This window comes from Halichoerus grypus, chromosome X, assembly GCF_964656455.1.
Source record: "Halichoerus grypus chromosome X, mHalGry1.hap1.1, whole genome shotgun sequence".
NCBI classification, from domain to species: Eukaryota; Metazoa; Chordata; class Mammalia; order Carnivora; family Phocidae; genus Halichoerus; species Halichoerus grypus.
The window spans coordinates 86026014-86053837 of NC_135727.1; the positions used below are offsets into that span (position 1 = coordinate 86026014).

General features: G+C 47.3%; 2 protein-coding genes and 1 long non-coding RNA gene across 4 annotated transcripts in view; 1 reads left to right on the forward strand and 2 right to left on the reverse strand.

The window, feature by feature from the left end:
• Nucleotides 1-1611: 1611 nt before the first annotated feature.
• LOC118538602 (uncharacterized) lies at nucleotides 1612-14942 on the reverse strand. Its single transcript, XR_004918698.2, has 3 exons — nucleotides 14786-14942; nucleotides 8005-8119; nucleotides 1612-2461 (listed from the first exon to the last, which is right to left on the reverse strand). It is a non-coding gene; the product is annotated as an uncharacterized LOC118538602 (long non-coding RNA).
• FGD1 (FYVE, RhoGEF and PH domain containing 1) overlaps nucleotides 13857-27824 on the forward strand; it is a 41200-nt gene continuing 27232 nt past the window's right edge. Inside the window, exon 1 of one of the 2 annotated variants that reach the window (XM_078064400.1) lies at nucleotides 13857-14860. In XM_078064400.1, the coding sequence (XP_077920526.1) occupies nucleotides 14554-14860 (307 nt within the window). In that variant the 5' untranslated portion in view covers nucleotides 13857-14553. The remainder of the gene's footprint in view (nucleotides 14861-27824) is intronic. The other variant, XM_078064399.1, reaches the window with a different exon arrangement.
• The window catches only part of TSR2 (TSR2 ribosome maturation factor), a 38739-nt gene continuing 32213 nt past the window's right edge, over nucleotides 21299-27824 (reverse strand). Inside the window, exon 4 of the mRNA XM_036109054.2 lies at nucleotides 21299-21846. Within this exon, the coding sequence (XP_035964947.1) occupies nucleotides 21610-21846 (237 nt within the window). The 3' untranslated portion in view covers nucleotides 21299-21609. The remainder of the gene's footprint in view (nucleotides 21847-27824) is intronic.

The window sequence follows — 27824 nt, forward strand, 5'->3', positions numbered from 1 at the left end:
CCTAAATAAAATGCTTTTGCACAGGAAAGGAAACCATCAACAAAACAAAAAGATGACCTATTGAATGGGAGAAGATATTTACAAATGATATATCAAATGATAAGGAGTTAATATTCAAATATATAAAGAACTTATACCAGACCTATGAAAAGATGCTCAACATCACTCATTATCAGGGAAGTGCAAATCAAAACCACTGTGAGATATCACCTCACACCTGTCAGAATGGCTATTATCAAAAAGACAAGAAATAACAAGTGTGGAGAGGATGTGGAGAAAAAGGAATCCTCGTGCACTATTGGTGGGAATGCAAATTGGTGCAGCCACTGTGGAAAACAGTATAGAGGAATCCATCAAAATACTAGAGGAGAACACAGGTAGCAACCTCTTTGACACTGGCCACAGCAACTTTTTGCTAGACACATCTCCAAAAGCAAGAGAAACAAAAGCAAAAATGACTATTGGGACTTGATCAAGATAAAAAGCTTTTGCACAGGGGCGCCTGGGTGGCTCAGTCGGTTAAGCAGCTGCCTTCAGCTCGGGTCATGATCCCAGGGTCCTGGGATCGAGCCCCACGTCGGGGCCCCTGCTCAGCAGAGAGCCTGCTTCTCCCTCTCCCTCTGCCTGCCACTCTGCCTACTTATGCTCTCTCTCTATCTGTCAAATAAATAAATAAAATCTTAAAAAAAAAAAAAAAAAAGCTTTTGCACAGCAAAGGAAACAGTCAACAAAACTAAAAGGCAGCCTATGGAATGGGAGAAGATATTTGCAAATGTTTTATCAGATAGAGGGCTAGTGTCCAAAATCTATAAAGAACTTAAAAAACTCAACACCCAAAAAAAACACAAAAAATCCAGTCAAGAAATGAGCAAAAGACATGAACAGACATTTCTCCAAAGAAGACATACGAATGGCCAACTGACACATGAGAAAATGCTCCACATTATTCGGCATCAGGGAAATACAAATCAAAACTACAATGAGATACCACCTCACACCAGTCAGAATGGCTAAAATGAACAACTCGGGAAACAATAGGTGTTGGTGAGGATGCAGAGAAAGGGGAACCCTCTTACACTGTTGGTGCGAATGCAAACTAGTACAGCCACTCTGGAAAACAGTATGGAGGTTCTTCAGAAAGTTAAAAATAGGGCTACCCTATGACCCAGCAATTGCACTTCTAGGTATTTATCCAAAGGATACAAACAGTGATTTGAAGGGGCACCTGCACCCCAATGTTTATAGCAGCAATGTCCACAATAGCCAAACTATGGAAGGAGCCCAGATGTCCATAGATAGATGAATGGATAAAGAAGATGTGGTATACACACACACACACACACACACACACACACACACACACACACACAAAATGAGATACTACTCAGCTATCAGGAAGAATGAAATCTTGCTATTTGCAGCGACGTGGATGGAACTAGAGGGTATTATGCTAAGCGAAATAAGTCAGTCAGAGAAAGATAAATATCACATGATTTCACTCATATGTGGAATTTAAGAAATAAAACAGATGAACATAGGAGAAGGGAAGAAATAAGAAAATAAGATGAAAACAGAGATGGAGGCAAACCATAAGAGATTCTTAACTATAGGAAAAAAACAGGGTTGCTGGAGGGGAGGTGGGTGGGGGGATGGGGTAACTGGATGTAGAGCATTAAGGAGGGCACTTGATGTAATGAGCACTGTGTATTATATGCAACTGATGTATCACTAAACTCTACGCCTGAAACTAATACACTATATGTTAAATTGATTTTAAATTAAAAAAATTAAAAATAAACTGCCATATGATCCAGTAATTCCACTACTGGGTATTTACCCAAAGAAAGTGAGAACAGTAATCCAAAAACACATATGCACCCCTGTGTTTACTGCAGCATTATTTACTATAGCCAAGATACAGAAGCAACCTAAGTATCTATCAATAGGTGAATGCATAAGGAAGATGTGGTATATATACACAATGGAATATCACACAGCCACAAAAAAGGATGAGATTGTGCCATTTGAGACAACATGGATGGACCTAGAGAGTATTATGCTAAGTGAAATAAGTCAGACAAAGACAAATACCAAATAATTCCACTCAGAAGTGGAATCTAAAAAATGAATAAACAAAAAGCAGAATCAGACCTATAAATACGGAGAACAAACTGATGGTTGCCAAAGGGGAAGGGGTTGGAGTGAGGCAAAATGGGTGAAGGGGAGTGGGGTATACAGGCTTCTAGTTATGGAATGAACAGGTCGGGAATAAAAGGCACAGCAGAAGGAATACAGTTGAGCTGGGTGGCTCAGTCTGTTGAGCATCTGATGCTTGATCTCAGCTCAGCTCTTGATCTCAGCTCAGCTCTTGATCTCAGCTCAGCTCTTGATCTCGGCTCAGCTCTTGATCTCATGGTCTTGAGTTCAAGTCCCATGCTGGGCTCTGCACTGGGCATGGAGCCTAATTAAAAAAATAAAAAGAAAAGAAAAAGGAATACAGTCAATGATATTGTTATAGCAATGTAATGGGACAGAGGGTAGCTATCTATATTTGTGGTGAACATAGCATAATCTATAAACTTGTCAAATTACTAAATTGTACACCTGAAACTAATGTAACACTGTGTGTAACTATACTCAAATAAAAAATGGGGAAAAAAAGAAATACTATTGATTTTTATAAGTTGGTTTTGTATCTGGCCTCCTCACAAACTTTTTTTTTAATTCTAATAGTATGTCTGTTGAATCTGTTGGTTTTATTTCTTCTCTTCCAATCCTTATACAACTTACTTCTTTTCTCCCATTATAGTATTGACCAAGACTTCCAGTTCTATGTTAAACAGTAGTTGGTGAGAGTAAGTATCTAGTCTTATCCTCAATCTTCAAGGAAATGCATCTTAAGTTTCTCCATTTAGTATAAAATATGTTGTAAGGTTTTGGTATGTAACCTTCACCAAGTTTCATTTGCCTTCTGGGGTACCTGGCTGGCTCAGTTGGTAGAGCATGTGACTCTTGATCTCAGGTTCATGAGTTCAAGCCCCAAGTTGGGCATAGAGCTTACTTAAAGAAAAAAAAAAAAATTTGCCTTCTATAGCTAGTTTTCATCATAAGTGAGAAGGTAACAACTTATTCTACATTAATTGGGATAATCATACGCGTATTCTCCTTTAGTCTGTTAATGTGGCAAATTACATCAATAGATTTTCTGAGGTTGAACAAATTCTCTTTGCATTCTTGGAATAAACTTGATCTGATTGTGATGTATTATTTAACATACTGTTGGATGCAATTAGCTAATATTTTATTTAGGATCTGTGTATCTATATTCATAATTGAAATGAGCCTATAATTTTCTTTTCTTTTATTATCCTTGTCTAGCTTTAGACTCAAGGTTTGAAGATTGTACTAAACTAATAAAATGAGCTGGGCAGCTTTCTCTCCTTTTCTATTTTCTGGAATAACTTGTATAAGAAGAAAAGTAACTATTCCTTGTGCGTCTGGCACAATACACCTGTAAACTTATCTGGGCCTGGATTTGGGGGAAAGGGATGATGTCCTTGCATACCATTTCAGTTTCATTAATACTTAGTGGTCTATTCAAGTTCTTTACTTCTTGCTATTCCATTTTTGCCATTTTATATTTTTCTAGGAATTAAATTTTATCTAGATTTTCTAATTATTTCTGCCTAGTTCCTAATAGTCAGGTTTCTGGCTTGACTGCCTAGTGCCTTCATAGACAGGGGCCCTGAAGGAGCAGCATATCTGTCATTTGGGGCCAGAGGGAGTTTGGATACCTTTGTACTTCCAGCAAAGCAATGGCTCTGTGTGCTTTGGAAATTCGTGATTGTATATGAATGTGTGCACTTTTATAAATGTGTGTGTTTACACCTGATGCTCTAGTGTGTTTCTATTTATATGAAAATTGACGAAAAGAAAATTTTTCAAAGGGAAATTAGCTGGATGATTCTCTGTGTAGCTATTTTTCTGTGTCTATTCTTATGTGTCCCTGAGCTGTGAGGGGGTAATTCCATGGGTCTCTCAGTGTCTCTGTGTATGTCTGCATCTCTGCCAGTGTTGATTCATCCTGGGTGTTTTTCAATGTCTCAATATTTGCAGCTATGAGGGTTCGTGATTCTATGTACATCTTTCTGTCTCTGCAAAAGTCTGTGTCTCTAAGTGTGGGGGGTGAGGATTCTGTATGCATCTCTGTGTTTCACTGTAGAAATATATGCATGGAGTGCACATGCTACGTGGCAAGTTCAGACTCTCCAAGTCTGGAAGAAACATTACAACAGGAAATGCTCTGGATTCCAGCTTCCGGATGGAATTTCACTCAGAAAAATACCCCTTCCTGGTCCTCCCAATAACTGCAGCATTCTTTGTCTTTTTTCAAGAGGCTGGGTTGAGGGGGTTTATGCTAACCTTGACCTCAGAGGCCTTGTCTTTCAGGAGGATTTGGCAGAGCCATGAAATTCCACACCCTGCCACTTGCCTCTTGCCAGGCCTACTTCTTCCTCCTAAAGCCTTTTATAGTTCCACATTATCTACCAGACCAATTCTGATCCAAATTGTCCAGCGAGGCCAGGGGAAAACACAGGGAGATGAGGAGAAACAAACAGAATAAGATTTTTTAGAGTAAATAGATAAAGATTCAATTTGGCAAGAGAGGAACAGATAAAGAAATGATAACAGGAGATAATGAGACAGAGACAAAGAAATAGGGCCTGAAAGGTGGGAGCAAATAGTTAGAAATGGGGATAAATAAATAAGGATGGGGACAGAGAGATGGAGTGGGCAAGCTGCAAAAAGAGGGACAGAAATGAGGCAGGAAAGTAGGAGAGAGAGAGAGATGAGGTCAGAGAGGCAGCTACATAAAAGATGAGGAGAGAGAGGGACACAGAGATGATAACAGCCAGGTATCTAGGAAGGGCGTGTTTGGATGAGATAAACCAAGACAGAAAGAGATAGGGATGAAGATGAGTAGAGAGGTTGATGATGTAGCAGCTGACATTTTTGAGCATTTGTTATGTCTGAGACATGGCCCTACAAACTGTGTGTGTGCTAGTTCATTTAATGCTCACAGTAATGCTGTGAAGCAGGTACTATTATCAACCCTATTTTACAGATGAGGACACTGAGGCACAGCAAGTCAGAGGCACAACTAAGATTTGAATCCAAACAATCTAGCACCAGTGACTGTACTCCTGACTACTCTGTCAGTGACGAAGAGAGACAGAGGAATGGGGAACTGGGGACAAGTTAGCAAACAGAAACAGATGAAACCTGCATAGGGACAGAGAGATGGAGACAAAAGACAGGCACATGAGGAGAGCAACCCAATAAGAGAAATCGTAAGAGATAGAAAAGGGGTGATGAGAGAATCATATAGGGAAACGAGGGCAAAAAGACCTACATAGAGGGGTAAGAGAGACAGAGACAAAGAGTATAAATATTACAGGGAGGAGGGGAGATGAAAGAATGGAACAGAAAGGTGAGAATAGAGAAAGATAGGAGGGGAAGAGAGACAGATGAATGCAGCAGTACAAACAGAAAGAGGAGAACTGGGAAACAACCAGAGAGAAGTAGGGACAGGGTGATGGAGACAGAAAGGCAGACAGTAAAGAGGCTAAGGAGCCAAAGGAAACTGAAAGAGAAATAGAAAAGACAAATTCTGGAACACAGAGAAATTCAGAAACAGATGAGGTAGAGCAATGTGGTATTATATATATGAGGACAGAGACCCAGACCAAGATGAGAACCGTAAGTTAGATAGGGATGGGATGGAGACAAGGCAATCCTCAACATACGCAATATAAAAAGAATGGAGCAAAAAGAGAAGAGAGATGAAAAGAGAATAGGAGAGACAGGAAAGAGAAACCACCAGAGAGATGTAAACAGAGAGACAAGAGAAAGCAAAATGTAGACCGAGATGGGGGGTGTCTGAGAGGTGGTCAACAGTGATGAACTTGGTGGGAGAGACAGTCAAAAATAAGAAAGAGAAATAGAGACAAAGATAAGGTCATCTTGATTCAACAACCTACAAGTCTCTTGGATGTATCAGGGCTGGCACTGGGCAGTGTGGTACCCACTAGACTATGAGCTTAGGAAGGCAAAGCCCTGGCCTTTGTTATTCACTACTGTATCCTCTACCCACAATATAGTCCCAATCATATGGGGGACTACTGTTTGTTAAATATTAGGTCCCAGAAAATGTGCATGCATTGCATGGATTTTGTCATTGAATCCTTACAACTCTGACGTAGTAGGTATTGTTATCATCATTCCCAGTTTACAGATGGGGAAACTGAGACCCAGAGTGATGAGTAACTTGGCCAAGGTCACACAGAGGAACTAGGAGTGAAGCTCAAGCCGGATCCAATGGCGAAAGTATTTCATGAACCAAGGATTAGGATGAGTCTTTCCCTGACCATGCACTTGAGGTGCAAACAAATTCTAGTCTGCCTGATTCCAAGGTCTACACGTTTGACCACCATGACACACTGCTTCAGTGAAGGCTTGCTGACACTGATGGAAGCCTGCTAAGCCAAGGTGCACATGTCCTGACACCTCACCCTCTGGAGCTCCCTCCATCCAGTGAAGAAGGCTAACCTGCCTAGCTCAGAGAAACTTGAAAAAGTCCTATGAGTGGCAGTAATAAACTTCTGTGGAAGAACCCCAGCCTGGGGCAATCAGAGAATGAATGCTTCCTGGAGGAGGAGGTAGTTCAAAGAGGCCAGAAGCAGATTTACACAGAAGTCAGTGAAGGTTTAGGACCCCTTATTTGCACAGGTCCCTTCTAAGGCCCTGCTTAACAATCAGTGAAAAATCAAAGAGTACTAAGGATTTGTTACTTTTCAAGAAAATTGAAATGCCCTAACATCTTAGAGCTCATATATGAAGGAAACCAAACAGAAGTTTTCCCAAATTTGACAAGTCCTAAAAATGTACATTATTGTGAAGCTGAAACTTTTTAAACTATCAATAGTAAAAAAACAAATTTCTATCGACCATGCTATTAAGAAAGTCTAATATTTTTATTCTTTCTGCAGAAAATGGCCTTACCTAATGCTTCAGTGACAAGATTGAAGCCATTGGACATCAGGAATGGTTACTGGGCCCTCATTTTCCCACCGCCAAATCTCTAAACCTCCCAGTAACTGTGTTCATCCTTGTCTTGTTCCTAACCAGTTACAATGAGGGGCCTGAAGACCTCTCCTCCTCTTGTCCCAGATCCCAACCCCTCCTTTCTCTTCCTCTTCTGCATCTTGTCCTCTCCCTCTCTACTGGATCATTCCCAGCAGCAAATGAGCATAGTCTAGTATCTCCTATCTTTAAAAAAAATCATTCTTTGACCCTCCTCCTACCATCACCTTATCTCTCTGGGCTCTGTTCCCATTCACAGCCAAGTTTCTCAGTGGAGTTGCCTATACACCTAGCTCTACTTCAATGGGGATGAGGGAGGTGTTCTGTTCCCTTTGATCTCAGGGAGGGTCCTGTAACAAATTACACTCTCACCAGCACTCTATACAATTATTACTGTTTGTTAAATTAATTTTATTTTTCAGTATATACTTTACGTATTTTAGAATCTACATATACAGACAGTTTGAATAAATAATAAATATCTGTATACCCATCACCTAGCTTCAAAACCAGATCATTTTCAATGACAAACCCCCTGGGTACCCTCCCCAGCCACATTTCTTTCCCCTCCCTGAGGTAACCACTGTTCTGAATTTTTCATTTTTCATTCTTTGCTTTTCTGTATAGTTTTATAACATATGACTGTATCCATATATTGCATAATTTTTCATGTTTTTCAACTTTACATAAACATATTCTTCCATAACTTTTTTGAATCAGCATTAGGTTTTCTGAGTTTCATCCATGTTATTATGTGTAGCTAGAGTTCATTCATTTTTTATTTCTTTATAGTATTCCATTGTATAAATATGTCTGAATTTATTCATCCCATGCTTGTTTCCATTTCTTGCTCGTACTAACAGGCTTTGGTGAATATTCTTGTAGTGTCTCCCAGTACACATGTGCAAGGATTTCTCTAGGGAAGCAATTCTCAAATTTTTTGATCTCAGGACTTCCTTTACATTCTTAAAATTCACTGTAAGATAAATAAATAAATGTTTTAAAAGGGGGGGGAGCCTGGGTGACTCAGTAGGTTAAGCGCCTGACTCTTGATTTTGGCTCAGGTCATGATCTCAGGGTCATGAGATCGAGCCCCCACCCCACACAAGGCTCCGAGTCTACTTGAGATTCTCTCTCTCCCTCTCTCTCTCTTCCCCTCCCCCCCCACACTCGTGCATGCTCTCTCTCTCTCTCTCAAATAAATAAATCTTAAAAAAAAAATCACTGCAAGACCTCAAAGAGCTTTCACGAATGTGGGTTTTATCAATTGATACTTGCTGCATTAGAAATTAAAACTGCAAAAGCTTCAATATATTAATTAAAAATAATAATAAATCCATCATTTTCAAATAAATAACATATTTCATGAAAAATAACTATTTTCCAAAACAAAAATAATTCAGTGAGAAGAGTGGCATTGTTTTACGTTTTTGCACATCTCTTTAGCATATGGCTTAATAGAAGACAGCTGGATTCTCATATCTGCTTCTGCATTCAATATGTTGTGTTATCTAGAACACTCCACTCTACAATCTTGAGAGAATGAGAGTAAAAGAAGCAAATAACACCTTACTAGCATTATGGTTTTGGCTCCCTGCCCCCCACTTCTGCCCCCAGGATAACCCAGACCACACAGGGAGAACCACTGCTCTCGGATATATACCTAAAAAGGCTGGGTCATAGAATATTTGCATCATTCAGCTTTACTAGAAAACGTCCAGCTTCTTCTAGAGTGGTTGTATCAATTTACACTCTTACCAATGGTGTATCCATTCCCTCTTCATCCATTCTGGTGTTCACCCCTACCACTCCACCAAAACTGCTATTAAGGTCACTACCAATATCCGTGTTGTCATATCCAATGCACCCTTTTCAATCTTCGTCTTAGTTGACTTCTCAGTACTCTTTTCAAAAATCTCCAACACAACCCTAGTTATATCCCGATCTCTTTATTTCTTTCTCAGTCTCCTTGCCACCTCCTGCTCCTTCACCCAGTCTCTAAAGTTGGAGTTCCTTTGACCTCAGTCAAGGATCCTCTTTCTTTCTCTTTGCTCTCTTTCAGACTGACCTCTTCTCTCGTAGCTTTTAATGCCATCTCTATAGTGACAACTCTCATTTATATCTGAAACTCAGACTTCTCCTCTGGGATGTATACACCATTACCTGCTTTGACCTCTCCACTTGATTATCTTAAGGGAGTGTAGAACTGAACCCTTGATCTTCCCCCTGAAACCCTGTTCTTCTTTCTGTCTTCTTCATCTCAATGAATGACCTAGCCCACATCAAAGATGCCTCCCTCTCCCTCCCTCCCCCAAGCCACCACACCAACCCCTTTCAATTCTAAATATCTCCCAAATCTGTCTACATCTCTCCATCTCCACAGCCACCACTTTAGTCCACTTACCATTATCTCTGACTACAGTAGGCTTCTAATCTTGCCCACCTCTAGTTCAATCCACAGCAGCCAAAGTACTCTTTTTAAATCATACCACTTCAATCCCCAATTAAAAACCTTTCAGTGTAGGGTATTTCAGCATTCGGGAGATGTGAATTATCTACAAAAGAGATACTAGCAATGTCCACAATAGCCAAACTATGGAGAGAGCCAAGATGTCCATCAACAGATGAATGGATAAAGAAGATGTGGTATATATATACAATGGAATATTATGCAGCCATCAAAAAAACCCCCAAATCTTGCCATTTGCAATGACATGGATGGAATTAAAGGGTATTATGCTAAGTGAAATAAGTCAATCAGAGAAAGACAAGTATCATATGATCTCACTGATATGAGGAATTTGAGAAACAAGACAGAGGATCATAGGGGAAAGGAGGAAAAAAATGAAACAAGATGAAACCAGAGAGGGAGACAAACCATAAGGGACTCTTAATCTCAGGAAACAAACTGAGGGTTGCTGGAGTGGTGGGGGGTGGGAGGGATGGGGGGCTGGGTGATGGACATTGGGGAGGGTATGTGCTATGGTGAGCACTGTGAATTGTGTAAGATTGATAAATCACAAACCTGTACTTCTGAAACAAATAATACATTATATGTTAAAAAGAAGAAGAAGAAGATAGTAGGAAGGGAAAAATGAAGGGGGGGGGGAATCAGAGGGGGAGACGAACCATGAGAGACTATGGACTCTGAGAAACAGAGGGGAGGGGATGGGGGGATGGTTAGCCCGGTGATGGGTATTAAGGAGGGCATGTACTGCATGGAGCACTGGGTGTTATACGCAAACAATGAATCATGGAACACTACATCAAAAACTAATGATGTAATGTATGGTGACTAACATAATAAAATTAATAAAAAATAGAGATACTATTTCATCATGTTTCAGTTTATATGATACAACCTGAAACAAAAGTTTCATGAAAGAAACTTACCCTTCCTACATGATTCTATGGTACATCAATATTTTCTATTCTTATCTCAACTTGATTTCAGTACCTTCTGCAGTTTGACCCACATTTAAAAGCACTGCTTCAATACCTTTCCATTGCTCACAGAATAAGATCCATTCTCCTTACCATGGCCTATAAAGCCCTACATAATATGGCTCCTGCCTACCTCTTTGACCTCATATCCTACTCCTCTCACTCTCAGCTCACTATGCTCCAGCCACAGTGGCCTTCCTACAGTTCCTAAGTATACCATTTACATTTCTCCCCAGGGCCTTCCCACATGCTGTGTCCTCTGTGTGAAACACTTTTGCCTCTACTCATCGGTTAACTCCCACTCCTTCACATTCAGCTTGAATATCAGGCCTTGCCTGACCCCTCAGACTTAATTGCCCCCACCCGTTACTCTCCCTCTCATATCACCCTGTTCTATCTCTTTATATAGCCTTATCACAATTTGTAATTATGTGTGTGTTTATGTGTTATAATTATGTGTTTGTTCACTTCCCGTCCTTTCCAGCACCAGACCATAAACTCATGGTCTTGTTCACATCTGTCTTATTCACTGCTGCATAGCTAGTGCCTCACACGGCGCCTGGCCCATGGTATGTGCTCAAAAAGACATTCATCAAATGAGCAGAGATCGGAAGAACAAACGAAGTGGAACTGGGGAAATGTGGAGTTTCACACAGAGGCAACAGCATATGCAAAGACTCAGAGGCTAAAGAGACTAAGGAATGGTCTAAGACTTTCAACTTAGACTCAAGAATGAAGCCTGGAGAGGCTGCCGGCATCAAATAAATCATCAAGGGTGCAGCTTAATCTTCCTTGTTGAAGAAGGTAGGTTTCCTTTTGAGCCCGTGGGGACTCATTGAAGGGTTCTAAATATGAGAGGGATATGAGTTGATTTACCTTTTGAAAAAATCACACCGCCTACAATGGAGAGAAGGGATTCCAGGGAGTAAGACTGAAACAGGGAGGCTGTGACAGTATACCAGTTTAGATGTGGTGCTGGCCTATACTAGGTTCATGTCAGCAGAAATGAAGAGACTGCATAAATAAATATGGGAGATATTTGAGAAGTAAACACGACAAGATTTGGTGATTGCATGGGGGTGGAGGAGAGAGAAGAGTCGGGGTATAACTCAGGTTTCTGCTTTGGGGTCATTCACAAAAGTAATGTACAAAGAAGGACAAACAGGCTGGGAGGAGGATGCCTTGAGGTGGTAAAAAACTGAGGTTTTAGGTGCTTCTGGAGTGCTCAGGTAGAGCTATCTAATAACCAGTTGAATGCATGGGTCAGGAGAAATATCTGGACTTGAGGTATCAATATGGGAGTCATCAGCAAAGAGATGATAATTGAAGCCAAGGGAGCGAATGTAATAATTGAAGGAAAGAGCATAGAAAGAGGAGAGAGCTCAGGCCAAATCCCTAAGGAGCACTGCCATTTAAGGGTTAGACAAAGAGGAGCCTGGAAAGTAACGAGGAATTTAAACAAGGCGGTAGTTGGGTATTTACCCCAAAGACACAGATGTAGTGAAAAGAAGGGCCATATGCACCCCAGTGTTCATAGCAGCAATGTCCACAATAGCCAAACTGTGAAAAGAGCCGAGATGCCCTCCAACAGATGAATGGATAAAGAAGATGTGGTCCATATATACAATGGAATATTACTCAGCCATCAGAAAGGATGAATACCCAACTTTTACGTCAACATGGATGGGACTGGAGGAGATTATGCTAAGTGAAGTAAGTCAAGCAGAGAAAGTCAATTATCATATGGTTTCACTTATTTGTGGAACATAAGGAATAGCATGGAGGACATTAGGAGAAGGAAGGGAAAAAGGAAGGTGGGGAAATCAGAGGGAGAGATGAACCATGAGAGACTATGGACTCTGGGAAACAAACTGAGAGTGTTAGAGGGGAGGGGGGTAGGAGGATGGGTTAGCCCGGTGATGGGTATTAAGGAGGGCATATACTGCATGGAGCACTGGGTGTTATACGAGAACAATGAATCGTGGATCACTACATCAAAAACTAATGATGTATTGTATGGTGACTAACATAACAGAATAAGATAAAATTTAAAAAAATAAACAAAGCAGTAGAAGAAAAAATGGGAGTGTGGTGTCATGGAAGTGGTTTAAGGAGGAGGGAGTGATCACAAGTGCCAGATACTACCAAGAAGTCAAGTAGGATAACCTCTGAAAAGATTCTATTAGATTTTGTGAGCTAGGCCATGGCAGACCTTGATGAGAGAGCAGTATTAGGCAAGTAGTGGAGGCAGACTGGAGTGGGTTGAAAGATAAATGAGAAGTGGGAAAATGAAGAGAGTTAAGTGTAGGCAACTCTTTTGAGAAGCTTACAGAGAGGAGAAGGTGGTGGTTGGAGAGGGAGGCTTTTCAGCAATTGTTTACTTGTTTTCAGATGGAAGAGACCAACCTGAATATGTTTAGATGATGATGGGAAGGGACAAGGACTCTGTAGGTTTGGTAGCAAGAAGTCCAGAACTTCCTTTCAGTGACTTCTGTTTACTCTGTGAAGTAGGACCTGGTCGGGTCATCTGCTGAGGCTTGGGGGCAGATGGAAAAGTTGGGGGTTTGAGGAGAAGGGAGGTTTGAAAGGGCTGCTGTGGAGCATGGGGGAAAGAGCAGCCGAGGGACACAGTAAAGTTGCAGGTCAGTATTGAGGGCCTCATAGATGATGGGGACCATGAGTTTATAGTGGCACAAATCTGTGAGACTGAACGGTTTTCTCCAGCACTGTTTAGCTGCCTTTGCGCAGGCATGGAAAAAGCGGACAGTTGGACTGATCCAAGGTTGGGATGTTGCCAGGCGGATGCAACAATCCTGAGAACTGAGGCTTTTGGCAAGAGAGTGGCGAAGTTAAGGACCATAAGGTCTGGTCTGAGCAGAGTGAAGTGTATCAAAGACAAGTCCTCTATGAGCCAAGCACTAGGGAGACTCTGGAACCTGTGGAAAGGTTTCTGGAAGAGACTGAAGGACGAGCAGACAGAGGAAGACCTGAGAGAGGGACAGAAAGGCACATTAGGGGGTTTGAGCCCAGAGACTTGCCTGTGTGGGACCACAGAGGGATGGGGAACGAAGGCCGAGGGGAATGTTTAAGAGGGAGGAGGGCCTTTGAGGGCGGTCGCAGCGAGAAGCGAGGCGGGTCCGAGCCAGGGGGCGTGGCCAAGCGCAAATCCCGGGCGAGGGGGCGGGGCCCGGGTAACTGGGTCCCAGCGCCGCTGTGGCTGCGGCTGCCTCAGCGACGGCTCCCGCCTCCCCACCCCCCTTCCCCGTCTCCTTCCTGCCCGCCGCCGCGGAGACCTAGGCCGAAGCTGTTACCCTGCCCCCGCGGCTGAAGCATCGTCCAGAGGGATTGGCTGAGGGCGAGCCCCGCAGCCCAAGCGCGCGACGCACACGCGCGCCCCCCGCCAGCGCCATCCTCTCCTCCCTCCCTCCCCTGCCCTGCCCTCCCTTCCCCTCCCCTCCGCCCCCCAGCCTCCGCTGCGGCGGGAGGAAGAACCCTTTCCGACCAGTCAGGAGAGCCCAGATCGATTCCCATTCGGGGAGAAAGAGACCCCGCACACCGAACAGACCGACCGCTCGCCCCGGGGCCACGGAAGTGGCTCGCCTCCTAAGAGGGAGCCCGCGCCGAGCGCAGCCCCCCGACCCTCACCCAGCCGCTGCCGCATAGACAGCGCTCCTCAGCGGGCCCCCGGCCCCGCCGAGCCCAATCCCCGCGCAGGGCCCGGGCTGGCGATGCCTGGCACGGCAGCGGCGGTGGCTGCGGCTGCTGCTGGTACTGCCACTGCTGCCACGGCTGCTGGCCCGGGCCCGGGCCGGGGGCTTGAATCTCCGCAGTGGGGCTGAGCCCGCAGCCCCGCCCCCCGAGCCTGAGGCCGCTGCTCTGCCGGGCGCCGGGCCTCCTCCGCCCGCGCCTCCGCCCCAGGAGCTGGAGCCAAGCGGGGAGCCCGGGCCCCGCGCCCAGGCCCGGACCATGCATGGCCACCGAGCCCCGGGGGGCGCCGGGCCTTCCGAGCCCGAACACCCAACCACGAACGCCTCCGGCGCCGCTCCACCGGTCAGTGCCGACACGGACCCTGGGGCCTCCGAGCCGGGACTGCCAGTGCTTAGGGGCTCAAGCTCCGCTCTCAGCGGCCCCCTGGATCCCCAGTTTGCCGGACCCTCGGACGCCAGCCTGGGCGCTGCTCCAGGCCCCCGGGTCTTACCCTGCGGCCCCAGTCCACAGCACCACCGGGCCCTGCGCTTCTCCTACCACCTAGAGGGCTCTCAGCCCCGGCCTGGTGAGTGATCCAGAGAGCATGGGAGCCTGGGCCACGGGCCTGGTACTGGGAGCGGGTTCTTGTTCTCGGGCCCTCTAAGCCCCACCTCGGAGCCGGCCCGCTCACCCTGGCCCTTCGAGTCTTCTCAACCCCCACCCCCTTCCCTCGCTCCTCTTCCGTCCAGTCCTTTCAACCTCTGTCCACGGTCTCCTCTCTCTGTCCCCTTGCCCCCTCAACCCTTCCCACCCCCTTCTTGTCTATCTGCTGAGACTAATGGGAGAAGGAGCACTCCAAGAAAAACGGTCAGAATTGCAAGGCAGTAAGGGGAATTTGGTTGGGGGAACGGAGTTTGGGAGAATAGGAGAAAAGGAGTCTCCCATTTGCCAAGCGCCTACATTGTGCCAGGCACTGGGCTGGGTGCTTTGTATGGGCTCTCATATCATCTTCAGGAGCTTCCTGTGAAGTAGGTATCATTAGCCCCATTTTGTAGGGTAGGAAACTGAAGCCCAGAGAAGTTAAGTAACTTGCCCAACGTCCCACAGCTAGAATGGAGCCAGGATTCAAAACCAGATGCATTTGAGTCCAAAGTCTGTGGTCTTTCTCTTTCCCCAAACTGAGGTTGGAGACCATGCCAAGCCTTCTGCTTATGTGATTTTCTCCTGTACTGTTCAGCAGCTCTGGAGTATGAGTGGAAAAAAAAAGAGAGAGAGATGGTGGATTGATCCAGGTTGGGGTTTTGCCAAGGTGTGTGTGGCGGGAGGACCAGGGAAGGAGGGAGTAGAAGGTGCTGATGAGCGAGATAGGTGGAGGAGGTGGGCCTTGGGGGTCAAGCTGGAGGGGAGGGCTGGAAGGGCTGATAAGTAGGGAGACAGCAGAAGGGGTGGGGGGCAAAGTCAGTTGTAGCAGAGCTGTAGAGCTGCAGGGCTGCAAGGATGGTTGTAAAGAGAAATCAGGATGCTCGAACTTGGATTCGCAGAGGTGGAGCAGCTCTGGGTCAGGCTGGGGCCACAGACTACTGCCTGGAGAGGCATTTGCCCTGCACAGACCTGAGTGTCTGAGGAGTCCAGCAGGGCCACCCCCATCTGGGGACATCCCCATGTGGACCTGAACCCAGGAGCCACAGAGAAAGAGCAGTGTATTTCTGGTCTGCCTTCCACTGGAACACTGACAGAGCTGTTGAGCGCCTGGGACCGCCCCCCCCCCCAGGGCTCACATCCCCAGCCTCCATAGGTCTCTGGGACTGTGGCCCAGCACAGTTAGCAGTAGTGAAACAAAGCACTGGCAAGATGTGCCCCTTACTGCTGTTGTGACCTTGGGCTAGTCATGGAACCTCTGGGAGTTTCCAGGGGCTCCTTCAGTGTGGGCTGGAGATATCCAGCTGACAAGAGGCCTTTAACGCCCTGCCCTGCATTCGCTCCTGCTAGCTTTCCAAACACCCCTTGACAGACACTATATGGAGCAGGCTACTTGGCTGCCCCTACTACAGCACCTTCTTTCAAATCCCAAAACATGCCACAAGGACTCCCACCTCAGGGTCTTTGCGTCTGCTTTTCCCTCTGCCTGGCAGGTCTTCCCCCTGCTCTCCACCTGGCTTGTTCTTCATCTTTCAGGTCTCAGCTCAGATGTCACCTCCTCCAAGAGACCCTCCCTGACCACTTTGGGGGGGGGCACTTGTGAGTCTCCATCACAGCTTCCGTCCTTGCCCTTCGTACAGTCTGAAATTATCTTATTGTATGTGTCCACTTGTTTATTGGCCATCTTCCTCCACTAGAAGGTGAACTCTGTGAGGGCAAGGGGATTGTATCTGTTTTGTTCACTGTTGTATCCCCAGTGAGTAGGGCAGTGCCTAGCACACAGTAGGTGCTCAATAAATCCTCGTTGAACAAATGCCTGAACAGATATGGAGTGAGCACATAGTAGGCCCTCAGGAACTATTGTCTAAAAGAAGGACAACGGAATTCCTGGCCTCTAGATGCTCTTGGTCTGAGAGTCAGTAGCTGGGCAGCGTCTCGACCCCTGGTCTCTTAGCCTCTGATTGCTGCTGCTACCGCTGCCGCCCCCATGGCGGTGATTCGGAGTTGCTGTCCCACGTCCCACTCTCCCAGTCCTTACACATTACCAGTTACAATACCCAGCCTGAACTCCCCTCCTCCCCAAAAAAGCAAAACAAAGTTTCCAGGATCCTTTTTGCCAGTCAAATCCCTGTGTCTGTAATTGGTGGCTGTCTATATATATATATACTCCAAGATGGGGATTAAGAATAAGAAGAGTGTTAGGGAAAGACCTGGCTTCCCAACCAACCATTCCTACGTGACTCACCGTGTGACCCTGGGTGAGTGACTTCCCTTCTCTAAGCCTCGATTTCCCCATCTATAGAATGCCTCGAGAAGTCTATGAGATACTGGTGAGAAACCTGCAGAATAAAATGAAATTTTTTTAAAATAAGGGAAAAACCTTCCGACGAGGAGGTGGAGGAATTACTCAGGCCCTGGCAAAGCAGGCGCCGGGCCATGTGATTCACAGCAGCATGGGGTGTGAGAGGCCCGCCTCCCCCACTGCCCAGCCGGCCCAGGGGTAGGCACAAGTGACTTGCTTCTCTCTCCACAGGACTCGCCTATAATTGGCCCAAAGAGGGCAGGGTTGGTGGTTGTAGGGTGTGTGTGTGTGTGTGTATGTGTGTGAGAGAGAGAGAGACAGAGACAGAGACAGAAAGAGGGAGAGAGAGAAAGAGAGTCCTCTCAATTAAAGGGTTGAACATTTTAGTCCACATGTTAAGATTTCTGTGTGCCTGCCGACTTCCTCCCTCAGACTGCTGAGGCTTTTATTGAATCACCACCCGTAGGGGGCCAGTGACCCATCCTGGTGGGGGGGGTGCTCTTAAAAATAATACAGTTGATCCTTGAACAATGGGGGAGTTAGGGTTATGAGCCCCCATGCCCCTACTTGCACAGTCAAAAAATCTGTGTATAACTTTTGACTCCCCCAAAACATAACTACTAATAGCCTACTTTTGACTGGAATCCTTACCAATAACATAAACAGTCAAGTAACAAATCATTTTGTATATGTATTATATACTTTATTCTTAAAGTAAGCCAGAGAAAAGAAAGTGTTATTAAGAAATCATAAGGAAGAGAAGGGACGCCTGGGTAGGCTCAGTCAGTTAAGCGTCTAACTCTTGATTTCAACTCAGGTCATGATATCAGGGTGGTGAGATCGAGCCCCACATTGGGCTCTGTGCTCAGCAGAGTCTGCTTGGGATTTTCTCTCTCCCTCTGCCCCTCCCCCCACTTGCACACGCACTCTCCCTCTCTCTCTGTCTAAAATAAATAAATAAATCTTAAAAAAAAGGAAAGAAAATCATAAGGAAGAGGAAATACATTTATGGTACTATACTATATTTATTGAAAAAATCCACATATAAGTGGACCTGTGCAGTTCATACCCTGTTGTTCAAGGGTCCACTGTAGTTAAATCTTATCCATGTGAAAAACCTTCAATTTCTTCAAAGTGCTTTCTCTTTGAGTTACCCTGATTTCTGGTACGGGGAGGGGGCAATTGTTTTTATACCCATTTTCCAGGTTAATAAAACCTGGAAAGAGATGCCAGAGAGGGCTTTGAGAGAGTCGGAAAGGAGTTCCGAGCCTAGGTTTGCTCATACAGATTTGAGGGAAACCCTACCCTATTCCTCAGTTTTGAGACCTAGAATATCCTTCTGGATGCTGGGTGGGGAGTAGCTTGGGGCCTGTCTCAGTCAAAATAGTTGCACCTGATGTAAGAGTCTTTTCATGGGTAGTGGGAGAACTGAGCCAATTGAGGGGGGCAGCAATAGGGCTGGCTCCCTCTAATTTGGAGCCTAGGGCATCATCAGAGACTCCAAGAGTTAGAATGGGAGCTGGAAAGGGCCCTGGACACCATCTGGTTCTGGGTTTCCCAAACTGGGTGAACATCAGAATCCCCTGATGACTTTGAAAAAATAAATGTTATTCCCAGACTCCACCTCAGAGCTCCAGAATCTTGGGGTTGCAATCCAGGAATCTATTTTTAAAGCTTCCCAGGTGATTCTGATACACAGCCTAGAGTGGGAACTGATTTTTAGTTGGGGTAGTGGAGGCTCAGAGAGGCAGTTTATTCATGGTCCTACGGTGAATCAGCATGATTAGGGCCAGAAGGATGCATTGGCCTCCCCTCTGAGGCCCTCTCCTCAGGACCCTATGTGGGCCTACCTCCCTGCCTCCCAACCCCAAAGGAAGGCAGGGGATTTAAGCTAAAGGGAGTGAGTCAACCCCTCACTCATATACGCACAAACACCGGCTGCCTTAGTTTACCATCTATACCTAGCTCTAGTGAATGGCTGCCATTTGGCACTTCACGTTGGAAAGCAATTGCAGTTCTGGGACTCCAGGCAGGGGAAACTGTGGCATCAGCAGCACCCACCACAGGGCCTGGCCCAAAGCAAGGGCTCTAAAAGGTGTCAGCAGGGTTTGTAGAACTAGGAGGAACATGGAGGGCAGTTCAGGTAAGAATTTCAGTGGGAGGGGCGCCTGGGTGGCTCAGTTGGTTAAGCGACTGCCTTCAGCTCAGGTCATGATCCTGGAGTCCTGGGATCGGGTCCCGCATTGGACTCCCCGCTCGGCGGGGAGTCTGCTTCTCCCTCTGACCCTCCCCCCTCTCATGCTCTCTCTGTCTCATTCTTTCTCTCTCAAATAAATAAATAAAATCTTTAAAAAAAAAAAAAGAATTTCAGTGGGAACAAGGGCACTGAGGCTTGAGGCATGCTGGGAACTGGGAGTGGTATTGAGAGGCCTAAGGGATAAGGCTAGGAAAGGAACTTTATCCTGAGGGCAAAGGGGAACTATGGAAGGGTTTATTAAGCAGGGGAATGATGTGCTCAGAGGTGGGTGTTTGGGAGATCCCCATAGCTACATGTGGAGAGTGGATGGTAGGGATGCAAGAATGGGAACAGGGAGACAGGCAGGTGGGGGTCATAGTCATCCCAGTGATGGGTGATCATAGCTTGGGTTAGAGTGATGGCAATAGGAAGGACAATAAGATCTGAGAGATATTTAGGGGCTAACATGGACAGGCCTTGGTGGTGGCTTGGATGTACAGGCCAAGAAGAAGGAAAAGTCTAGGATGAGTTTGGGTTGTTGTCTGAAACCAACTAGTGACCCAGTGGATGGTGCTAGGGCCATCTACCTGCAAGAGAAGGAGCAGGTTTGAGGGAGGATATTGAGTTTGAAAGGCCTTGGGGGACATCCAGGTGGAAGCGGCCAGCAGGCATCTCGATGTAGGGTTGGAAAGCTCAAAAGAGAGAGGACTGGGCCAGAGATGTTTGGGAATTCTCACCACCAATGCATACCGTGGATCACAAAGCAGCTCATGGGGAGAAGTGTGTGCAGTTCTGGGGGCCAGTCCCATCCCTGAAGACATAGATAGTGAGGTCAGCAGAGTCACACTCAGGTGGGTCATTCATTACCTGCCGAAACTTTGCCTTAGAAATGCCTTGAGGGGGGAGGGCAGTGTTTTAAAGCACATTGGCATAAAGCTGAGACCCATTTCACAGATACCCAGGCTAGTGGCTTGTTGCAAAGAACTGAGGCAGTACTCCTGAAAAGCAAATCAAACACTGATAAAGGAAATTCCTGTGGCTCCCTCAATGTTCTCCCTTTTGAGGGCATCCTGAGAGGTCACAGAGGAAGGTCGCTTTTGGGAAGAAGAGGGGGCTTATGACAGGGGGCGGGGGTGGGCTCTGCTGGGGATTTTTGGAGAGCAGCAGTTTGAGATTCTGAGGGAATGTCTGGGAAAAGACCCAGATTTGGTTCAGTCAGCTGGGGTCTTCCAAACAAACAACAAAACATAAAAGACTCTGGATAGCTGGAAAAAGGACTTCCCCAGACAGGACTAAAGGAATTGAAGCTTCCAAGTTGCAGATGGTTGGCACCCCGTTCCTCGGCCCTTTCAGGTACCTCTGTCCCTGTGGGAGGGCCTGGTGGGAGCTACCTGCCTCCTCAGGGGTGAGTGGCAGCTGTGTCTGAGACAGACTCCAACCACAGCTTTCTGGGGGCCAGTTAGCTAAATGCCTTAGGCAGATGTTGAGCTGGCCAGATCCTGGCTGGGTGGGGCTAGGACCTGTCTGGAATGAGGGCAGGAAGCACAGTCTGCCATTGGCCAGCCCAGCAGAGTTATGTTCCCTCCTCTGGAGAGAGCAGACATCCTTGGAGCAGTAAGTCCAGACTCTCTGGGTTCTAATACCCAGTTCCTTGGACTTGGAAGGCATCGCATGTCCAAAAGGTGCTTCAAAACCCACACAGAGCTGAAGACAAGGATGCAGGACAGTAGCTGAAGGAACCTCAGTGCTCCTGGCTCTGCCACTGGCGCACTGTACACCACCCCGGGGTCCTTTCCCCTCTCAGGGCCTTAGTTTCCCCATTTATAACCCTAGGACCTGATCATCACATTTGTCTGGCGTATAACACGGCATCAATGAATACTTGGTAATAAATACTTGGCAGATAAGGGAAAGTGAAAGGGGAGGAAGAAGGGCATTTCTTTATTCAACGAATGTTTATTGAAGAGGTACTACGTGCGTGGCCCTGTGCAGAAGACAGAGCTTCTTCCTAGCAGGGAAGATCTACATGACAAGTAATTGTGAGCACAGATGCTGCAGGAACATATGAGGAGTGGCGTAAGCAGGGAAAAGAGGACACTTGATTTGAGACTCCAAGGATAAATGGGAGTCCAGAGGTAAGGCAAAGCGGAAAAGCAATTCAGGCCACGGGAACAACATGTGCCAAAGCCCCAGGCGGAAGAGAGCACTTTCGAGGAACAGACAAGAGGCCATTGTGGCTGGAGGGTGGGGGCGGGGAAGTGTTCTTGAGCTGGGCCTTACTTGTCCCCAAGCTCAGAAGGTTGGCGTTCACCCGGGAGGCGAGGGGGAGCCCTTCATAGGGCCACAGGAATTGAAGCCGACTGTTTTCATAGGCTGGTTGTGGTGTGGAGAACGCCTTGTAGAGAGGATGAGAGGGAAAGCAGTTAGGAAGCTGGAGAGTGGGGCAGAGCTTATGGATTCTAAAGCTACGAAAGTCAGGTCTGCTAGGGGTTGGGGTCTGGCTGGATGTGTGAGTTGAGGGAGAGGGAGGAGACCTGGAGAAAGCCCAGCCTCTGGCTTGGAGAACTGCAGGGCTGGATGTGCCCCTCTTGGGATGGGGAAGGCAGGAGGAGGTGCCCCTAGGGGCTGGGTGTGGCTTGGGACGCACTGAGTCTGAGGGAGCCCGAAGACAGGGGATGGGGCATCCCGGTGGCAGTGCCCAGCAGGCATCGGCTGTGCCCCCGCCCCTGGGCCCCAGAGTTAAGGGCAGGAGGGTGAGGGGCACAGGTGTGTGGCTGAGGCCCAGAGGGAATTGGGAGGCTCCTCGGGGCGCTGGCAGCCTCCAGCCGTCTGTGGTGCCTTCTTGTATGTAGCCCGGGCACGGAAGGGGTTAAGTCACAGAGGGAACGCGCCTGTAGAAAGTGGCCAAGGCAGGACTGGCAAGGCTGGCCCCAGGGAGCTGCAGCTGGCATAGCGGCCCTTCCGCTTGGGCCTGCTGGGCGCGCAGCGGCTGCCCACACCTCTACCTCTGCCTTCACCTTCACCTTCCCTGCTCCCCCGCCCGAGCTTCTTCCCAGTTCCCCTAGGCAGGGCCTCCCTGCCTAATGCATTCCAGGTGTTGACACAGCCCCAGGGGCGGCAGGAAGTAGGGCAGGGAAGGTGTGGGTCTCTCTTGCTGTGCATCTCTTAGGGGCTCCAGTCTCCAGGCCTCACTGACTGCTTCTGTTCTCTGAAGAATTCCTTCAGGGATCTCTGTTTGGGTCCTGAGTCTCCGGCAGGGTCAGGCAGTGGTGAGAGCGCCCCCCGAACCCCCGACCCCAGACCCAGCTCTGGCACTTTCTAGCTTCACGTGACCTTGAGCAAGTCTCTTCACCTCCCTGAGCCTCAGTTTTAACATCTGTAAAATGGGGTTATCATGCCCACCTCTTAGTGTTGTCTTAAGAATTTGCCACAGGTAAAGAAAACCCCCGCAGCACTCAGCATGACACATTGTAGCCATGTTCAACAAATGGCCGTGGTCTGCCTTGGTCTGCCCTTTTTGTTTCTTCACATTTGCCTCTCTAAGCCTGCATCCCTCACTGTCCCTGTCTCCCTTCTGACTTGCCCCCCCCTTTACCGTTTCCCTCTCTAGCTGTCGGGCTCTCCGCAGTCTTCCTTCCGGTCTTCTCCTTCCTTGTCTTGGTTCCAGTGCCTCTCTCTCTCTTTTTCTCTCTCTCTGCCTTTTTCCCTCATGATCTCTCTGTGTTACTAATTCTCAAATTTGACCAGGCTTCTGGTGACAGGGGAAGGGAAATGGGTGGATCTTGGGATCCCTGGGGTCACACACAGCAGGGGTCAGAGGGGCCATCCCCTAGTGGCTTTGTCCTCACAGGAAGGGAAATCCCAGCCAGCGTGGCAGCCCCAGCACTGGGTAATTACTGCCCCCAGTGCTCCCAGCTGCAGCTCCACTCCCTTCCCTTCCTGTCCTCTGAAGTCCCCAGCCCCTCCTGGGGGTGGAGCAACCACCCCCATCCTTCTCTGGCCTCAGGTCCAGAGACACAGGGAGGAGGTGGCCAGGCCCTTACAGCAGTCCAGCAACTGGAAGAGGGATGGGCTGCCTGTGCTCCCATGTGGCCGTGTGGTGTGTGTGTGTGTGTGCGAGCGCGCGCGCGTGTTTGTGTGTGTGTGTGAGCGCACGCATGTGTGCGTGCATGCACGTGCATGTGTGCACATGTGCCTGGCTGCCTGGCTGTCTTTGTCCCCAAGGGTCTGTTTTGTGTGTATCTTAATGTTCTTATTTCTGTATGTCTGTCTGAATGTTTGAGTGTGTGTCTGTATATGTCTCTGTGTGTCTATGTGTGTCTTTGGGTCTGTATTTGTTGTGTGTTCCTGTTTGCCTGCTTGTGTGTCACCTTGGTTCTGTCTAAGCCCCTGGGAGTTTCTAGATGTTTCTGCATGTGGGTTTCTGTATGTAGATCTCGTGCGTGTGCGTGTGCGTGTGTGTGTGTGTTTCTGTGCCCATGTCTGTCTCTGTATGCCCCCTATGAGTTCTGTATCTTGGTTGTGGTTGTAGTTGGTGTGTGTGTGGGCAGGGGTGCCTGCCTGTCTTTTGGCCCTTCCTGCCCTCTTCCTCCTGTTCTGGAATGTTTTTTTTTTTTTTTTTTTTTTACAAACCCAGGACTCTGTTCATTGTGCCCTCAAACACACTCTTCACCTTCCCACCTAGTATTCCCACCTTTGCTCAATTTCTTCCCTTGCCTGCAGGACCATGCCCAGTCCACCTAAAACCAAAAAACAACAATAACAACAACAAAAACATACCCCATCCTGGATGGCTGAACTCAAAAACCGCCTCCTTTAGAAAGTCACCCCATTCCCCCCTCCAAATGTCATTTCTTTCCCAACTCAGCAAACATTGGCTGAGGATGTGCTCTGTGACTCTGGACACAGACATGCTTGGGATCCCATCCCAGCTCTAACTGTGTATCCTCAGACAAGTTATTTTGCTTCTCTGTGTCTCGCTTTTCTTGCCTATAAGATGGAGCTAATAGTACACAGGGTTGTTAGGAGGATGCCATACCGGAAAGCATCAACACAAAGCCTGACCCAGAGTAGGTGCTTAACAAACAGTTGAACCCCCATACTTTATATCCTCCACTAAGAAGTGAACACCTTGAGTTCCAGACAGTTCTGGAGATTCTTGAAATGCCCTGCTCTCTTCTCCAAGGGTCTTGCACAGGGCAAAGTGTAAATTGGACCAGGTGGAACCAAAGGATCCCAGTTCAGGGAACTGCTGACAAGTGTTGCATGAGCCTGCTCGGGCCCAGAGAAGATTGGGCCCTAGCAGAGGGTGGAAGAAGGGACCTCCAAGGCTGCCACCCAATGGCCAGAGCATGTCAGATAGGGCAGGAGGTAACCGGCAGAGGTGGAAGGGGCCTAAAGGACCATCTAATTCGGATACCCCAAAGTGGTGGCCCACAAGTTGAATTGGACTCACAAATATTGTTTGACCTACTCACTGTTTTCAAAATTAGGGGGTTTCACATAAAAGTCTGGATTTCTGATTCTCTTGAAATATTGGAAGATCCGAAAACACAGGGCCCTGTTCCTGCAAAGTGACAATTAGATAGAAGGGAGGAACTTCAGGTGAGGCATGTGGTCTCCAGTTTACCCCAGTCCCTACCATTCCCTAATGGCTGGTACTGTTCCATTTTACAGAAAGGTCCTCGCTTTACATGAGAGTACACACTTTACAGAAACATCCTTCACTTTACAGAAGGGGCCCCACTCTATAAGAGACTTCCTCCATTTTACAGAAGAGCCTTCTGTTTGGCAGAGAGTCCTTCATTTACAGACAGGTCATCCGTTTTACAAAAAGGTCTTTATAGAACTCTCCTCGCTTTACAGAATGTCCCTCCATTTTGAAGAAGTCTCCTCCACTTTCTAGAAATTTCTTTCCTTTACAGAAGGGGCATTCTTTTTATCAAAAAGGCCTCCATTTTGTTGAAAGTTTCTCTATTTTGCAGGAAGGAACACTCTGGGAAACTCTTGGAAGTGGCTCCCACTTTCCAAAATCGCCTTCACTCTGCAGAAGGTGCCTCTGTTTTTCTGCAGAGTCCTTATGTTCAGAAGACCAGTCCACTTCAGGGAAGGAACTTTCAGATCTACGCACAGGGTTCCTGTAGAACAGCTCCCCCTGCACGTCTCACACTTGACAGAGCTTCGTGTTTGAGCTCTCAGAGAGAACATCTGTCAGGCCAAGCAAGGCGTGGGTCAGTCTGGCCCCAAGGGTGTAGGGCAGCAGGGCTGGACCTCACATTCAAGGGGAAGGTGGAAAAAGTGGGGCAGCTATGCCTTTATCCCCTGCTTTTTTCTCAAACTGAGGGGCTCCCCTCCCCCCGCAAACTGAGCTGGCTTTCCAAAAGGCACTTTCTTATTTGCTGTTGTTCTTTCTTCTCCACTCCCTCTGTTCCCTTTCTCCACCCCACCCCACCCCACCCCACCCCCAGGAATTCCAGCTGTCCCTGGGGCCTACCTCTTAGCCTGGAGAGACAGAGATCTGGGGGCTGTAGGGAGAAGTATGCAGTGGGGGGTCAGGAGGCCTGAGGGCTGGGGCCAGCTTCTGCCCACTCTAGCATCTCACCAGGTCCTCAGAATGAAGAGCGCACACATATTCTCCCCCATTTTGCAGATGGGGAAATTGGGGTCCAGAGCTGTGAAGTAACTCCCCAGGTCACCATGGAGTTAATGGCTGAGGTCCAGTCTGAGGCCCTATTAGCTGACTTGAGATTAAGCCAAGACTACAACTAGGAGATGGGAGAGGGGGTGTTGCTGGCTGGGGAAGGGGGATGCTGGGAGCTGAAATTACCAGAAAGAGGTGAGGGAGAGGCAGGGTCATTCCAGTGGAAATGGGCAAAGGCAGGAGTCCTTATCTTCCAACAGCTAGAGGACAGACCTGCTCTGCTAGGAGCCCCAAAGCATGTGCTCAGGGCACCTGCCAAGTAGGGGCATGCAGCAACCAGAAACAATTTTTGGAATGATTTTGTTACTTCAATAACAAAATGTTGTCATGGAAAAATTCAAAACTCTATTATACTTCTGAACACTTACATTACAGTTTTGTATGATTTGTATTTTCAATTGAGTTTGAATTGCAGGATGGGGTACCATTGTCTTTTCTTTGCCATGCCACCTCTAGTAGGAATCCTGCCCTGATCTCAGGAGCTGTCGAGGAGAGTGGAGCTGGATTCTGTGTCCCTCTCTGGCTGGGTTTGCTCGTGTTTCTTGGTGTGTCAATAGCTTTGTGTTGGGTTGTAGCCTGCGGCCTGGGGGTTTATTATCTGTGTGCATAGTTTTGTGTCTTTGCGGATGTGTAGTTCTGTGGGATTTCAAGTTTCACTCACATTGCTGTGTGGGTGGGGGGCACTATGCTCTCTCCCTTTTTTGTTTCACGGACTCCCCCAAATCAGGGGCTGTGATTACTATCCAATTTTCCAGACAAGGAAACTGAGGTTCAGTAGATAGGCTTGCCCAGGGTCACACAACTAGTAAGTGGGGGTGTTGGGATTTAACCAGGTTCTCTATGACTCCTGAACCAGCTCTTCCTTTTTTTTTTTTTAAAGAGAGGGAGAGAGTGGGGGAAGGACAGGAGGAGAGGGAGAGAGAACCTCAAGCAGGCTCCACGCCCAGGGCGGAGCCTGTCACAGGGCTTGATCTCACAACCCCGAGGTCATGCCTGGAGCCAAAATCAAGAGTCAGAAGCCCAACCCACTGAGCCACCCAGGCGCCCCCTGAATCAGCTCTTCCTAATGAAGGTGCCACAACACCTCAACACGCACAGTCCAGTCAGTGAGTGCAGTCATGCCACCCCTCTTTGGGGTAGTCATATACCACAGGTTCTAAATGACTGTCCTTGTTTTTTTAATAAATAAGACCAGATTCAAGGTTATCCCTGAAATAATGTCACTGTCATGAGCACTCAGGTGCCCACTGCAGGGAAATTGGGTAGAGTCCACAGCTTGCCTGAGGCTTAACTGGACAAGAGACCAGGGGGCCCTAGTTGCCAGGTGCTGCCTCAGAGGCCCGGCTCTGCCTCATTCACTCTAAGCCCTCCTTGACTGAGGTTGCTAAAATTTGCTCAAATAAAGTACAGGTAGATTTGAATTTCAGGTATTCGACAAACAATATTTTAATATGGCATAATAAATTTTTAGTGTAAGTATGCATGAGACATGCTTATACTAAGAAATTATTCATTGTTGATCTGAAATTCAAATATAACTGGGCATTCTGTACTTTATCTGGTCGCCCTGTCCATGGCCTCTCCCTCCCCTGAGCTTCCCCCATCCCAACAGACTGACCCCCCCCCCCCACGGCACTTCCTGAGCCCCACTTAGCTTTTCCTAAATGAAAGTC